The sequence below is a fragment of the Thalassophryne amazonica genome, chromosome 8, assembly GCF_902500255.1.
Source record: "Thalassophryne amazonica chromosome 8, fThaAma1.1, whole genome shotgun sequence".
In the NCBI taxonomy this organism is placed as follows: Eukaryota; Metazoa; Chordata; class Actinopteri; order Batrachoidiformes; family Batrachoididae; genus Thalassophryne; species Thalassophryne amazonica.
This window is the reverse complement of record NC_047110.1, coordinates 100,238,110-100,253,129: the sequence shown is the minus strand read 5'-3', so window position 1 is coordinate 100,253,129 and position 15,020 is coordinate 100,238,110. Positions and strand designations below refer to the sequence as shown.

At 45.4% G+C, this 15,020-nt stretch overlaps 1 protein-coding gene across 1 annotated transcript in view; it reads left to right on the top strand.

The window, feature by feature from the left end:
• The window catches only part of ttc38 (tetratricopeptide repeat domain 38), a 74,421-nt gene that overhangs the window by 35,718 nt on the left and 23,683 nt on the right, over positions 1-15,020 (top strand). Inside the window, exons 7-10 of the mRNA XM_034177078.1 lie at positions 300-419; positions 506-565; positions 753-791; positions 2,428-2,509. Of these exons, the coding sequence (XP_034032969.1) occupies positions 300-419; positions 506-565; positions 753-791; positions 2,428-2,509 (301 nt within the window). The remainder of the gene's footprint in view (positions 1-299; positions 420-505; positions 566-752; positions 792-2,427; positions 2,510-15,020) is intronic.

Sequence of the window (15,020 nt, the reverse complement as noted above, 5' to 3'; positions counted from 1 at the left end):
TGTTAAAGCCAGATTAAATCCAGTTTATATTATGAGCTATATTCATAATTCAAAAAAATGACTGTCTATTCAGATTTTGGAAATGTACCTGGAGTACAAGTGGCAGGATGAAAGAAACTCCTCTGAGTGTTTTTGTGAGTTTTGTATAGACTATTGCTCTTATCCATGATTTTTATTGACACCATGTGACCCAAGTGGAGCACTCACCTCTGTTTTCTTCACTGTTCAATTAAGAGCTGTTTAAACGTAACTCCGAATTCAAAGTGTGTGTGTGTGTGTGTGCGCGCGCACCCGCACAGGGTCTTACCTTGACTCCAGAAGATGCATGGAGCGTGCACTCAGTTGCTCATGTGCACGAGATGAGGGCTGAGATCGACAAAGGACTGCAGTTTATGAAGAGTACAGAGAAAAACTGGCAGGTACAACTCTGTTCTGATAAATCACTTTATTTGAAATCAAAGTGGCCCCAAGGCAACTATTTAAAATGTCTGTGGTTTAATTTCAGAACTCTGACATGCTGGCCAGTCATAACTATTGGCACTGGGCGCTGTACTTCATTGAGAAGGTAAAAACTCTAATGAGATTTCTCTGTCAGGTGCATAGTTTTTGGCAGCAGAACTCATATTGATGATGTGTTTCTCTCTTGGTAAACATACAGGGAGATTAATTTGTTTTTTCAGTGCAGCACAATTTGTCACACTGTTTACGTCTCACGTCTGAGGTTGTTTAAAATGTTTCGTTCTGTTCCACAGGGTCAATACGAAGCTGCTGTGGAACTGTACAATAATCAGGTTTGTGTTTTCGGTTGTTTTTGTGTTTATAGACACATTGGCACCACAGCAGTGTTCTTGTGATGTCTTGTTGGGGGGAACAGTTCCTGACCCTTTTGAGGATCTAAATGTGCATAAATCTATATGTGCATGATTCTAAATGTGCATAACTCATCAAAAGGTGGCCAATACAGGATGAACAACCTTCACATACCTGTCACACAGTGGTGGGCACAGCTAACCAAAAAGTTAGCTTCAATAACCGCTAATCAGCTAACTGATGTTGTTCTTTCGGTCATAACCCAAACCTCATCACCATAGGTTAGAGTCGGACCAAAGATTGACCAGATGATCGAAAGCTTCGCCTTTTGGCTCCCTTTTTGTCACAACAGTACGGTAGAGTGAATGCAATACCATCCCTGCTGTGCCAGTTCTCCGGCCAATCTCACGCTCCATTGTCCCCTCACTCGTGAACAAGACCCTGAGGTACTTGAACTCCTTCACTTGGGGGAAGGCCGCATTCCCTACCTGGAGTAGGCAATCCATCGGTTTCCTGCTGAGAACCATGGCCTCAGATTTAGAGGTGCTGATCCTCATCCCAGCCGCTTCACACTTGGCTGCGAACCCATCCAGTGAGTGTTGGAGGTCACAGGCCGATGAAGCCAACAGGACCACATCATCTACAAAAAGCAGTGATCGAGATCCTGAACCTACCAAACAGAAAACTCTTCTCCCCCTGACTACACCTTGATATCCTCTCCATGAATATCACAAACAGGATTGGTGACAAGGCGCAGCCCTGGAGGTGGCTAACCCCCACCGGAAAGTCCGACTTACTGCCAAGCACCCGAACGCAGCTCTCGCTTTGTGAGTACAACAAAGATTGGATGGCCCTGAGAAGGGACCCCCTCACTCTATACTGCCGCACCACCTTGTGAAAGTGAAGAGCTGGTCGGTTGTTCCATGACCAGGACAGAACCTGCATTCTTCCTCTTCGATCAAAGGTTCGACTGTCAGCCACACCCTCCTTCCCGCACCCTGGAATAGACTTTACCAGGGAGGCTGAGCAGTGTGATGCCCCTGTAATTGGCACACACTCTCTCGTCCCCTTTTTAAATATCTGGGACCACCACCCCAGTTTGCCACTCCTTAGGCACTGTCCCAAACTCAATGCAGTTTAAAAAAGACATCTCATCCAAGACAGTCCCAGACAATAGAAATTCTATTGTACCTGCATTAATGCTAAATCTCCACCAGGTGGAGATATTGCTCCATTTCAAGAACCTTGAGTACAAGCTGCTGTGGGACATGTTGATGACCAGTCTGTTGCTTATATCAGCAGACATCTCACCACCGTCTTTTAAACCTGTCTGACTGGTTGAGAGTCTGAATTCAAATCCCTGTGAGAGATGTCCAAACACAGTGCCTGTCAAACCATAAGTTTTAAAATTTTGATTTTCTTTGAGATTAAGTGAGATGAATATAAAATTTTAAGTTGTGGATCGTTCATGATGATGTCCATGTGTCAATCTGACTACTCATAGAACTGATGAACAACCTGTGTATCCAGCGGCTAAACCTCCTGTTTTCCTTTTGTGTGTAATAAATACCACTTTATTAGGGAGGTATGGTAGTAAAGCTGTCTTTTTCTTCAAAGGTGTTCAGGCGTTGTAAGGCCTCCGGATCCATGCTGGACACTGTAGATGCCTGTTCATTGCTGTGGAGACTGGAAATGGAGGGTAAGAACTGCTTTAATGTGGAAAACCACATGGCAGCGGAGCTGGTGTGCGTGTTGCCTCTCATTCCTCTGTCAGACAAAGTGTTTCTGGCTGATCAGACAATCCTGGACATGGTGCATGTGGTGTATTGGTCCACTGGAGTATTCTTTTGCCAATTTCTAAAAGATGAATTATGCTTTTTAATCTCAAAATTAGGTTCTATTTCATTCCTCCTGACCACCAGAGGGCGGTGCTTTAGCACCTGGATAACTACATGTGCGCAGCACAGAGGTCGAGAATATATACCAACAAAGTCACACCATTGAATGTGACCTGGGTGACGTCACTGGTTGTCTTTATATACCAGACGCACCCAGCGCTCGCTTCTTTTCTACATTCTCGCATTCTTAGAGGTTGAGAACGCATTTAGCTGTGATTGCCGCTCTCGCTTGTAGCCTCGCAACCCACCTTCGGTTGGAACTACGTGCACTGCACACGTCCTTCAGAGGCTGTGAGACACGGCTTCACCGTTTTTGTATCTTTGACGCCTGTCGTGAGTACACCTTCCTAAAAGCCGGGTGCGCGCCTTGCCGCTGCCCTGCTGGATATTTTCCTCTGTGCACCATTAGCTGTGTTGTTTCGATGAAAGCTGGCTATTTGTTTAGTTGTGTCGCTAACCCCGTTAACTACGTGGTAGTGTGTGTATCAGAACCAGTATAGTGTACTGTGTTGGGCTTGCCGTGAGTGTTTTCCACTCCTTGAAGTACTTCGTCTGCACTGCCGCCATTTGCTAAGTTTAACAGCTCCGCTAGCAGCTAGTGTTGTCGTCGTTGCTCTAAGTGACTTAGCACTTGGGCTGTGAGTTTTTTCGGCTGTGTGCATCGTGTTATTACTGTGGCTGTGAGTGTTTCACGCTCCGGGCCTTGTATTAGCTTTTACACTGTGAGTGCTTCACGCTCCGTGCCTCGTGTCGAGTCTGCGGCTGTGAGTGCTTCACGCTCCGTGCCTCGTGTCGAGTCTGCGGCTGTGAGTGCTTCACGCTCCGTGCCTCGTGTCAAGTCGACGGCTGTGAGTGCTTCACGCTCCGTGCCTCGTGTCAAGCCGACGGCTGTGAGTGCTTCACGCTCCGTGCCTCGTGTTACTATTTACACTGCGTGTGATTCACGCTTTGTCTTTCCATTTGTAACCATCAGGGCTTGCGTTAGCCATCTGCACGCAGTCCACAATGTTGACAGGGCCTTTGTTGCATGGCTGTAGTACCTGTTTGGCTCCCTTGAGCCCAGATGATGGACATATGTTTTGCCCCTCCTGTCTTGGGATCGGACACCTGAGGGAAGCCCTGACTGGCGATGCCTGCCTTAAATGTGCCAGCATGCTACTGGCAGAGAGATCTGCTAGACTTGCGGCATTGGAAAGGGGAATATCTAGTGCGACTTTGGCCTCCAGCCCCAGGAAGGACCCAAAGCGCCGTAAACGCCCACATGCAGGAGCCCCTTCTGCTAAGGTTACTCATGACATGCTTTGGCTGAAAAGGTCGAAACGTTGACTTCTGAGTTTGCTCAGATTAAGTCTTTGCTTCTGAATCTACAGCCTAAGGATGCAGTGACAGTTCCTGCTGTCCCTAATGAGGCTGATCAGACCAATGTAGTTACTCAGCAGGAGGACGATGTCGTGTCTATTGCTGCAACTGATTCCTTGTACATGACAAGTGATATAAACTGTGTGGAGGATGAGGATGAAAGGAGTCTTTCTCCAAGCCATTCATTAGTGGGCTCTCATACCTCCGAGGCAGAGTCCATGCCGCAAACCGAACCTGGACTATCCTTTGTCAAGCAAGCTGTTCAGTTGGCTTTATCCAGGCTTGGGGTCGACAATCCCCCTGCGGAAACCACCGCTTCAAGTGCCTTTTTCAAAGTCACTCAGAAGCCTGAGTTCAACGTTCCAGTTTCACAACCGTATATCGAGGAGCTCCACCGATGTTGGGCGGACCCCAAATCATTGACCCATCTATCACAGGACTGCAGAGCCCTTAGCTCTATGTGTGATTCAGCGCAGTATGGTCTGAACCGTGTGCCCGCCGTTGACAGCATTATTGCGAACCTGGTTGTGGCTCCAGCTGATGCTGCTCGGCCGGATGCCCGCTGCCCACGCCCTCAGTGTAGGGTCACTGATGACCTCCTCACCAAAAGCTATGACATAGCTGCTCACATCGGTCACCTAGGCAACTAGGCAGAGGTGGTCGGGTCTGACTGCCAATGTTTGGCCCCCAGCCGTTTTTCACGAAATCAACTCAGCCACTGGGAGGCTCAAGTTCAAGACCCATGGGTCATTTCAACCTTGTTCGAAAGTTACAGAATTCAGTTTGGATGTCGTCCTCCAAAGTTCAATGGGGTGAGGATGACTGTTGTTTCAGCGGGAGATTTTGGAACTCCTGGAGAAGGGGGCCATAGAGCCAGTTCACAGATCAGACCAGCTCAGGGGGTTCTATTCAATTTACTTCCTTGTTCCAAAGAAGGATGGCGGCTTTCGTCCTATCCTCGATCTCCGACATCTGAATCGTTATATCAAAGTGCTGCAGTTTCACATGCTCCACACAGGAGACGTCCTTCAAACTATCACACCAGGAGACTGGTTCACAAGTGTCGACTTAAAAGACGCCTATTTCCATGTGCCAGTGGCGCCTCATCACAGGCAGTTTCTCCGCTTTGCTTTCGAAGGTCAGGCATACCAGTTCAGGGTGCTTCCTTTTGGCCTCTCTCTTGCCCCTCCTACATTTACCAGATGTATGGCTGCAGCACTAGCCCCACTGCAAGCTCTTGGATTAAGAATCCTACCCTACTTAGACGATTGGCTTGCCTGCGCTCCGACTCAGGAGCAGGCGCACAACGACACAGCTCTTCTACTGGAACCATGTCTCTCATTTAGAACTCACAGTGAACTTTGCAAAGAGTTCTCTTGTTCCCAGTCAACAAACGACCTTCATCAGCATTGCCATCAACTCCCTGACTATGACTGCATCGCCATCCCGGCAGAGAGTGGACGATGTAATTCGTCTCGTCTCACACATTCAACGGGCTGTGACGCTGCCTTTTGGTTTGCTGCTCCGGTTGATGGGCAAATTGACTGCAATGTCGCTAGTGGTACCTTTGGGACTTCTGTTCTTACGTCCCCTACAGATTTGGATCAACAACCTAGGCCTCAACTCGAAGTTGCATCAGCACAGGCTTGTACGACTCTCCAACCAGTGCCTTCTGCACCTCAAACCCTGGGGGAACATGGACTTCATCTGCAAGGGTGTCCCTCTAGGCTCTGTTCCTTCTCGCCGAGAGGTGGTTGTTACAGATGCATCACTCAAAGGTTGGGGGGCCGTGTGGAATCACAGGATGGTGAGGGGTGTCTGGAGTCCCCAGGAGAGACTCCAACACATAAACGTGCTGGAGCTTCACGCTGTGCGACTGGCTCTCAAGCATTTCCTCCCAGCCCTGAGAGGAAGACATGTTCTTGTCCGGTCGGACAACACGTCAACAGTCTATCACATAATCCATCAGGGGGGCACCAGGTCCAATCACTCATTGGCAGAAACTCGGAAGCTTCTCTTATGGGCGTTGCCTCGCCTTCAGAGTGTCAGAGCAGTTCATCTGCCCGGTGTACAGAACAGCGCAGCGGATTTACTCTCCAGACAGAAACCACCACCGGGAGAGTGGAGACTGAACCCGATTGTGGTCCAAATGATCTGGCAGAAATATGGTGCAGCGGAAGTGGGCCTTTTCGCTTCAAGCACCTCGACACATTGCCCATGATGGTACTCCCTCTTGGAACCAGACAACCCGCTGGGGCAGGATGCATTGGCTCACCCGTGGCCGGATTGCCTCCTTTATGCCTTCCCTCCTCTCCCGCTGCTGATGTTGACACTGCACAGGATAGATCAGAGCAGCCACAGGGTGCTGCTGGTTGCTCCATTCTGGCCTGGGAGGATTTGGTTTCCCATGATTTACAAACTCCTCAAGGGAGAACCTTGGGCTCTCCCGGAGAGGAAGGATTTGTTGTCACAGCTACAGGGGAGGATTTGGCACCCTTACCCAGAACGCCTTCAACTGTATGTGTGGCCGATGAGGGGCCAGACTCCTTGTTAAGTTCTTGTGACCGGGCTGTTGTTCAGACTATCCTTAATTCACGTGCTGCTTCTACCAGGGCTTTGTATGACAATAGATGGAAGCTGTTTGCGCGGTGGTGTGAGAAACAAAAGTTAGACCCGGAGCATTGCCCTGTGCCTATTCTCCTCAAATATTTACAAGAACTGCTGGAGAAAGGACTTTCTGTCGCTACCTTGAAGGTTTATGTTGCTGCAATCTCTGCCCGGCACGTCTACGTTGATGGCCGGTCAGTGGGTTCACACCTCTTAGTGTGTCGTTTTTTGAAAGGTGATCTACGTTTGCGGCCTTCAAGGCTTGCACGCGTACCTTCATGGGACCTTCCTCTAGTCCTGGAAGGTTTAAGCTTATCCCCTTTTGAACCAGTTGAAAGTGCTGATCTTAAATGGGTGTCAGTGAAGACTGCCTTTCTACTTGCACTGTCTTCGGCTAAGCGGGTGGGAGAGCTCCATGCCCTATCAGTCGCTGGGGACTGTTTGCGATGGAATTCTGACGGATCTGGGGTTACGCTGTGGCCTAATCCGTCCTTTTTACCCAAGAAAATTTCAACTTTTCATGTTAACCAGCCAGTTTCCTTGGCTGTGTATGTCCCGCATTCTGATCCAGGATGATCTGTTTCAGGTTCCCTGTGTCCTGTCCGAATGTTGAAGCAGTACATTAGTGCAACTGCCGGGATCCGGAAAACGGATGCCCTGTTTGTGTGTTAAGGTGATCACAAAAGAGGCTGTGCTGTCTCAAAGCAGCGACTCTCGCATTGGGTCGTGGATGCCATTTTACAAGTATACAGGTCCAGAGGTCTTCAGCCTCCTAAGGTTACGTGCCATTCCACCAGAGGGGTGTCCACCTCCTGGGCTGCACTGAGAGGTGTCCCTTTGAGTGATATTTGTGCTGCTGCTACGTGGGCTTCATCCTGTACCTTCGCCCACTATTACAGACTGAATGTGGCCGCTCCTCCTGCGGTGACTTCGGCGGTGTTGTCTGCCTCCACTCCCCACTGCTGATGCGAGGTGAGTGTGACTCTTCGTGACCTTGTTGGTATTAAGTCATCCAGGTGCTAAAGCACCACCCTCTGGCGGTCAGGAGGAATGAAATAGAACGAGAGTTACGAATGTAACTACGGTTCTATGAATTCCGGATGACCGCCAGAGTTGCTTGTCACTCAGAGTCTTGCGAGTTCATTCCAAAAAGAAGCAAGCACTGGGTGCGTCTGGTATATAAAGACAACCATTGACGTCACCCAGGTCACATTCAATGGTGTGACTTTGTTGGTATATATTCTCGACCTCTGTGCTGCGCACATATAGTTATCCAGGTGCTAAAGCACCGCCCTCTGGCGGTCATCCGGAATTCATAGAACCGTAGTTACATTCGTAACTCTCGATAAATCGCAACAACATGATTGAGCTAAAAATGGACATAAGCATACATAAGCATACCAAATATAAATACATAAGTATACCAAATCTAAATACATAAGTATACCAAATATAAATACATAAGCATACCAAATACAAATACATAAGCATACCAAATACAAATATATCAATCAATCAATTTTATTTACCGTATTTTCCGGACTATAAGTCGCACCGGAGTATAAGTCGCACCAGCCACTTTATCCATTATAAAGAAAAATAAACCATAAATAAGGTCCACTGGACTATAAGTCCCATGGACATACAGGTATGTTAACATGAAAAGTTCAGATGATAATATTGTGACGGCTACCGTTTTCGGATGCATATTTCACCAGTCGCAACTTGTAATCTGCAGAGTATGATTTTCTTTTTGGTGGCATTTTTTCGGGCCTTCTCCGTTGTCTTGTTATGTTATCAGTAACGTTAAAATTTTTACTTTTCTATGGTAGTCAGAAGTCGCAGGAACAGTCACACAAGCCTCGAGTGCCCTCTCATGAGCTGCATTTTACCTACGGATATGTTTGTATTTTGCGGACCACATTGCGAGCCGAACCATGCAGCACCTACCTGCGCAGCTCACCACCCAGCGTTGTCGATCCAGCTCCTTCCAAGTGCAGACGCTAATCCTCCGCCGTCGCTCAGTGCTCCCATGCAGCTCTCAGCGTCAACTCTGCTCACACTGATATCCAAGGGTTGAAGCTGTCTTGTTAGCCGTCCCGGAATAAACACCATGTTCGTCTGCTTCAAACGCTTTTCACAATCATCGACGCCAGCTCCTTCCAAGTGCACACGCTAATCCTCCACCGTCGCTTACCCGGTGCTCCCACGCAGCTCTCAGCGTCAACTTAAACACTCTGCTCACATTGATATCCAAGGGTTGAAGCTGTTCTGTTCGCCATGCCGGAATAACAGCAAGCACCGTGTTCGTCAGCTTCACACGCTGTGGGTGAGGTGAGGAATACGCATCCAAAGTTCTGTTCTCTGATTGGTTATCGCGACCAGCGTGAACTATAGGATGGCCGTCATACTACAGTGCCCATGATGCATTGCATTTCCTTTTCCGGTGGCCATTTTAAAACATAGATCGACTCTGTCACGTAAAATTGTTTTGTTACAGTAAATTAATTGAGATCCTACCGGTATATTTTTCATTTATAAGTCGCAACGGAGTATAGGTCGCACCCCAGGCCAAAACATGTAAAAAAGTGCGACTTATAGTCCGGAAAATACGGTATATAGCGCCAGATCACAAGAATACATGAACAAATTGTAATCTATTAGATAAATATGATTCAAACCACCGCAGCGCAGTGCCTTTAATACCTATGGCATGCTCTAATCTCTGTAATAAAATTGTATGGTCAACAGTATCAAAAGCAGCACTGAGGTCTAACAGAACAAGCACAGAGATGAGTCCACTGTCTGAGGCCATAAGAAGATCATTTGTAACCTTCACTAATGCTGTTTCTGTACTATGATGAATTCTAAAACCTGACTGAAACTCTTCAAATAGACCATTCCTCTGCAGATGATCAGTTAGCTGTTTTACAACTACCCTTTCAAGAATTTTTGAGAGAAAAGGAAGGTTGGAGATTGGCCTATAATTAGCTAAGATAGCTGGGTCAAGTGATGGCTTTTTAAGTAATGGTTTAATTACTGCCACCTTAAAAGCCTGTGGTACATAGCCAACTAATAAAGATAGATTGATCATATTTAAGATCGAAGCATAAAATAATGGTAGGGCTTCCTTGAGCAGCCTGGTAGGAATGGAGTCTAATAGACATGTTGATGGTTTGGATGAAGTAACTAATGAAAATAACTCAGACAGAACAATCGGAGAGAAAGAGTCTAACCAAATACCGGCATCACTGAAAGCAGCCAAAGATAACGATACGTCTTTGGGATGGTTATGAGTAATTTTTTCTCTAATAGTTAAAATTTTATTAGCAAAGAAAGTCATGAAGTCATTACTAGTTAAAGTTAAAGGAATACTCGGGTCAATAGAGCTCTGACTCTTTGTCAGCCTGGCTACAGTGCTGAAAAGAAACCTGGGGTTGTTCTTATTTTCTTCAATTAGTGATGAGTAGTAAGATGTCCTAGCTTTACGGAGGGCTTTTTTATAGAGCAACAGACTCTTTTTCCAGGCTAAGTGAAGATCTTCTAAATTAGTGAGATGCCATTTCCTCTCCAACTTACGGGTTATCTGCTTTAAGCTGCGAGTTTGTGAGTTATACCACGGAGTCAGGCACTTCTGATTTAAAGCTCTCTTTTTCAGAGGAGCTACAGCATCCAAAGTTGTCTTCAATGAGGATGTAAAACTATTGACGAGATACTCTATCTCACTTACAGAGTTTAGGTAGCTACTCTGCACTGTGTTGGTATATGGCATTAGAGAACATAAAGAAGGAATCATATCCTTAAACCTAGTTACAGCACTTTCTGAAAGACTTCTAGTGTAATGAAACTTATTCCCCACTGCTGGGTAGTCCATCAGAGTAAATGTAAATGTTATTAAGAAATGATCAGACAGAAGGGAGTTTTCAGGGAATACTGTTACGTCTTCAATTTCCATACCATAAGTCAGAAAAAGATCTAAGATATGATTAAAGTGGTGGGTGGACTCATTTACATTTTGAGCAAAGCCAATTGAGTCTAATAATAGATTAAATGCAGTGTTGAGGCTGTCATTCTCAGCATCTGTGTGGATGTTAAAATCGCCCACTATAATTATCTTATCTGAGCTAAGCACTAAGTCAGACAAAAGGTCTGAAAATTCACAGAGAAACTCACAGTAACGACCAGGTGGACGATAGATAATAACAAATAAAACTGTTTTTTGGGACTTCCAATTTGGATGGACAAGACTAAGAGTCAAGCTTTCAAATGAATTAAAGCTCTGTCTGGGTTTTTGATTAATTAATAAGCTGGAATGGAAGATTGCTGCTAATCCTCCGCCTCGGCCCGTGCTACTAGCATTCTGGCAGTTAGTGTGACTCGGGGTGTTGACTCATTTAAACTAACATATTCATCCTGCTGTAACCAGGTTTCTGTAAGGCAGAATAAATCAATATGTTGATCAATTATTATATCATTTACTAACAGGGACTTAGAAGAGAGAGACCTAATGTTTAGAGCAGTCTTCGCTCTCAGACTGCAGGCTTATTTGTAGTTCCTAGGGTTTGTAAGAGTAGAATGGGAGGCAGAGCCTTCAGCTTTCAGGCTCCTCTCCTGTGGAACCAGCTCCCAATTCAGATCAGGGAGACAGACACCCTCTCTTTTAAGATTAGGCTTAAAACCTTCCTTTTTGCTAAAGCTTATAGTTAGCCCTTACCAAAAAGTAGTACATGCAAGTATACTTCCAGTTTACTTTTTATATACTTATCAGTACTATTTTTTGGTAAGGGAGGGCTGGATCAGGTGACCCTGAACCATCCCTTAGTTATGCTGCTATAGACTTAGACTGCTGGGGGATTCCCATGATGCACTCAGTGTTTCTTTCTCTTTTTGCTCTGTATGCACCACTCTGCATTTAATCATTAGTGATTGATCTCTGCTCCCCTCCACAGCATGTCTTTTTCCTGGTTCTCTCCCTCAGCCCCAACCAGTCCCAGCAGAAGACTGCCCCTCCCTGAGCCTGGTTCTGCTGGAGGTTTCTTCCTGTTAAAACGGAGTTTTTCCTTCCCACTGTCGCCAAGTGCTTGCTCACAGGGGGTCGTTTTGACCGTTGAGGTTTTTACGTAATTATTGTATGGCCTTGCCTTACAATATAAAGCGCCTTGGGGCAACTGTTTGTTGTGATTTGGCGCTATATAAATAAAATTGATTGATTGATATATTTGTATTTGGTATGGTTATGTATTTGTATTTGGTATGCTTATATATTTATATTTGGTATGCTTATGTATTTATATTTGGTATACTTATGTATTTATATTTGGTATACTTATGTATTTATATTTGGTATGCTTATGTCCATTTTTAGCTCAATCATGTTGTTGCGATTTATCGAGAGTTACGAATGTAACTACGGTTCTATGAATTCCGGATGACCGCCAGAGGGCGGTGCTTTAGCACCTGGATAACTATATGTGCGCAGCACAGAGGTCGAGAATATATACCAACAAAGTCACACCATTGAATGTGACCTGGGTGACGTCACTGGTTGTCTTTATATACCAGATGCACCCAGTGCTTGCTTCTTTTTGGAATGAACTCGCAAGACTCTGAGTGACAAGCAACTCTGGCGGTCATCCGGAATTCATAGAACCGTAGTTACATTCGTAACTCTCGTTCTATTTCATTCCTCCTGACCGCCAGAGGGTGGTGCTTTAGCACCTGGATGAATTAATACCAACAAGGTCACGAAGAGTCACACTCACCTCGCATCAGCAGTGGGGAGTGGAGGCAGACAACACCGCCGAAGTCACCGCAGGAGGAGCGGCCACATTCAGTCTGTAATAGTGGGCGAAGGTACAGGATGAAGCCCACGTAGCAGCAGCACAAATATCACTCAAAGGGACACCTCTCAGTGCAGCCCAGGAGGTGGACACCCCTTTGGTGGAATGGCACGTAGCCTTAGGAGGCTGAAGACCTCTGGACCTGTATACTTGTAAAATGGCATCCACGACCCAATGCGAGAGTCGCTGCTTTGAGACAGCACAGCCTCTTTTGTGATCACCGTAACACACAAACAGGGCATCCGTTTTCCGGATCCCGGCAGTCGCACTAATGTACTGCTTCAACATTCGGACAGGACACAGGGAACCTGAAACAGATAATCCTGGATCAGAATGCGGGACATACACAGCCAAGGAAACTGGCTGGTTAACATGAAAAGTTGAAATTTTGAAAAATTGATTGATTGATTTAATAGACCACATTTAACTGTTTTAGTCTGTGGTGCAGTTGAAGTTGCTATATTATTTTTTCGTTTGGATTTTTATGCTTAAATAGATTTTTGCTGGTTATTGGTGGTCTGGGAGAAGGCACCGTCTCTACGGGGATGGGGTAATGAGGGGATGGCAGGGGGAGAGAAGCTGCAGAGAGGTGTGTAAGACTACAACTCTGCTTCCTGGTCCCAACCCTGGATAGTCACGGTTTGGAGGATTTAAGAAAATTGGCCAGATTTCTAGAAATGAGAGCTGCTCCATCCAAAGTGGGATGGATGCCGTCTCTCTTAACAAGACCAGGTTTTCCCCAGAAGCTTTGCCAATTATCTATGAAGCCCACCTCATTTTTTGGACACCACTCAGACAGCCAGCAATTCAAGGAGAACATGCGGCTAAACATGTCACTCCCGGTCCGATTGGGGAGGGGCCCAGAGAAAACTACAGAGTCCGACATTGTTTTTGCAAAGTTACACACCGATTCAGTGTTAATTTTAGTGACCTCCGATTGGCGTAACCGGGTGTCATTACTGCCGACGTGAATTACAATCTTACCAAATTTACGCTTAGCCTTAGCCAGCAGTTTCAAATTTCCTTCAGTGTCGCCTGCTCTGGCCCTCGGAAGACAATTGACTATGGTTGCTGGTGTCGCTAACTTCACATTTCTCAAAACAGAGTCACCAATAACCAGAGTTTGATCCTCGGCGGGTGTGTCGTCGAGTGGGGAAAAACAGTTAGAAATGTGAACGGGTTGGCGGTGTACACGGGGCTTCTGTTTAGAACTACGCTTCCTCCTCACAGTCACCCAGTCGGCCTGCTTTCCCGGGTGCTCGGGATCTGCCAGAGGGAAACTAACGGCGGCTAAGCTACCTTGGTCCGCACCGACTACAGGGGCCTGGCTAGCTGTAGAATTTTCCACAGTGCGGAGCCAAGTCTCCAATTCGCCCAGCCTGGCCTCCAAAGCTACGAATAAGCTACACTTATTACAAGTACCATTACTGCTAAAGGAGGCCGAGGAATAACTAAACATTTCACACCCAGAGCAGAAAAGTGCGGGAGAGACAGGAGAAGCCGCCATGCTAAACCGGCTAAGAGCTAGTAGCTGCGCTAAGCTAACGGATTCCTTAAAACACACAAAGTGAATAATGTGTAAATAATTTAGAGGTGATTCAGCAGAGGGAGTGCTTTAGTTAAGGCACGTGAAGATTGCACTGTGAAACAAATCGTTATCTAGTTAACTAGATCAATCTAACTGCCCTTACCAAAAAATAGTACTGATAAGTATATAAAAAGTAAACTAGAAGTATACTTGAAACATACTTGCATATACTACTTTTGGTAAGGGTGCGCAGATTAAACAGCTAACAGATACAGCAAAACACCGCTGTGCTCTGGAACAGGAAGTGATACAATACCGCAGTGAGAGCCAACCACCAGTAGAGGCAAATATGTAATACAAATACATAAGTATACTAAACATAAATACATAGGTTTACCAAATACAAATACATAAGCATCCCAAAAACAAATCTATAAGTATCCCAAATACAAATACATAAGCATGCCAAATATAAATACATAAGTATACCAAATACAAATACATAAGCATGCCAAATAGAAATACATAAGTATACCAAATAGAACTACGTAAGCACACCAAATACAAATACATAAGCATGCCAAATACAAATACATAAGTATACCAAACACAAATACATAAGCATACCAAATACAAATACATAAGTTTACAAAACACAAATACCTAAGCATACCAAATACAAATACCTAAGTATACCAAATAGAAAGACATAAGCATACCAAATATAAGTACCTAAGCATACCAAATACATAAGCATGCCAAATACAAATACATAATCATTCCAAATACAAATACATAAGCATGCCAAATACAAATACATAAGCATGCCAAATATAAATACATAAGTATACCAAATATAAATACATAAGCATACCAAACACAAATACATAAGCATGCCAAATATATATATACACATACGTATACCAAATATAAATACATAAGCATGCCAAATATAAATACATACGCATGTCAAATATA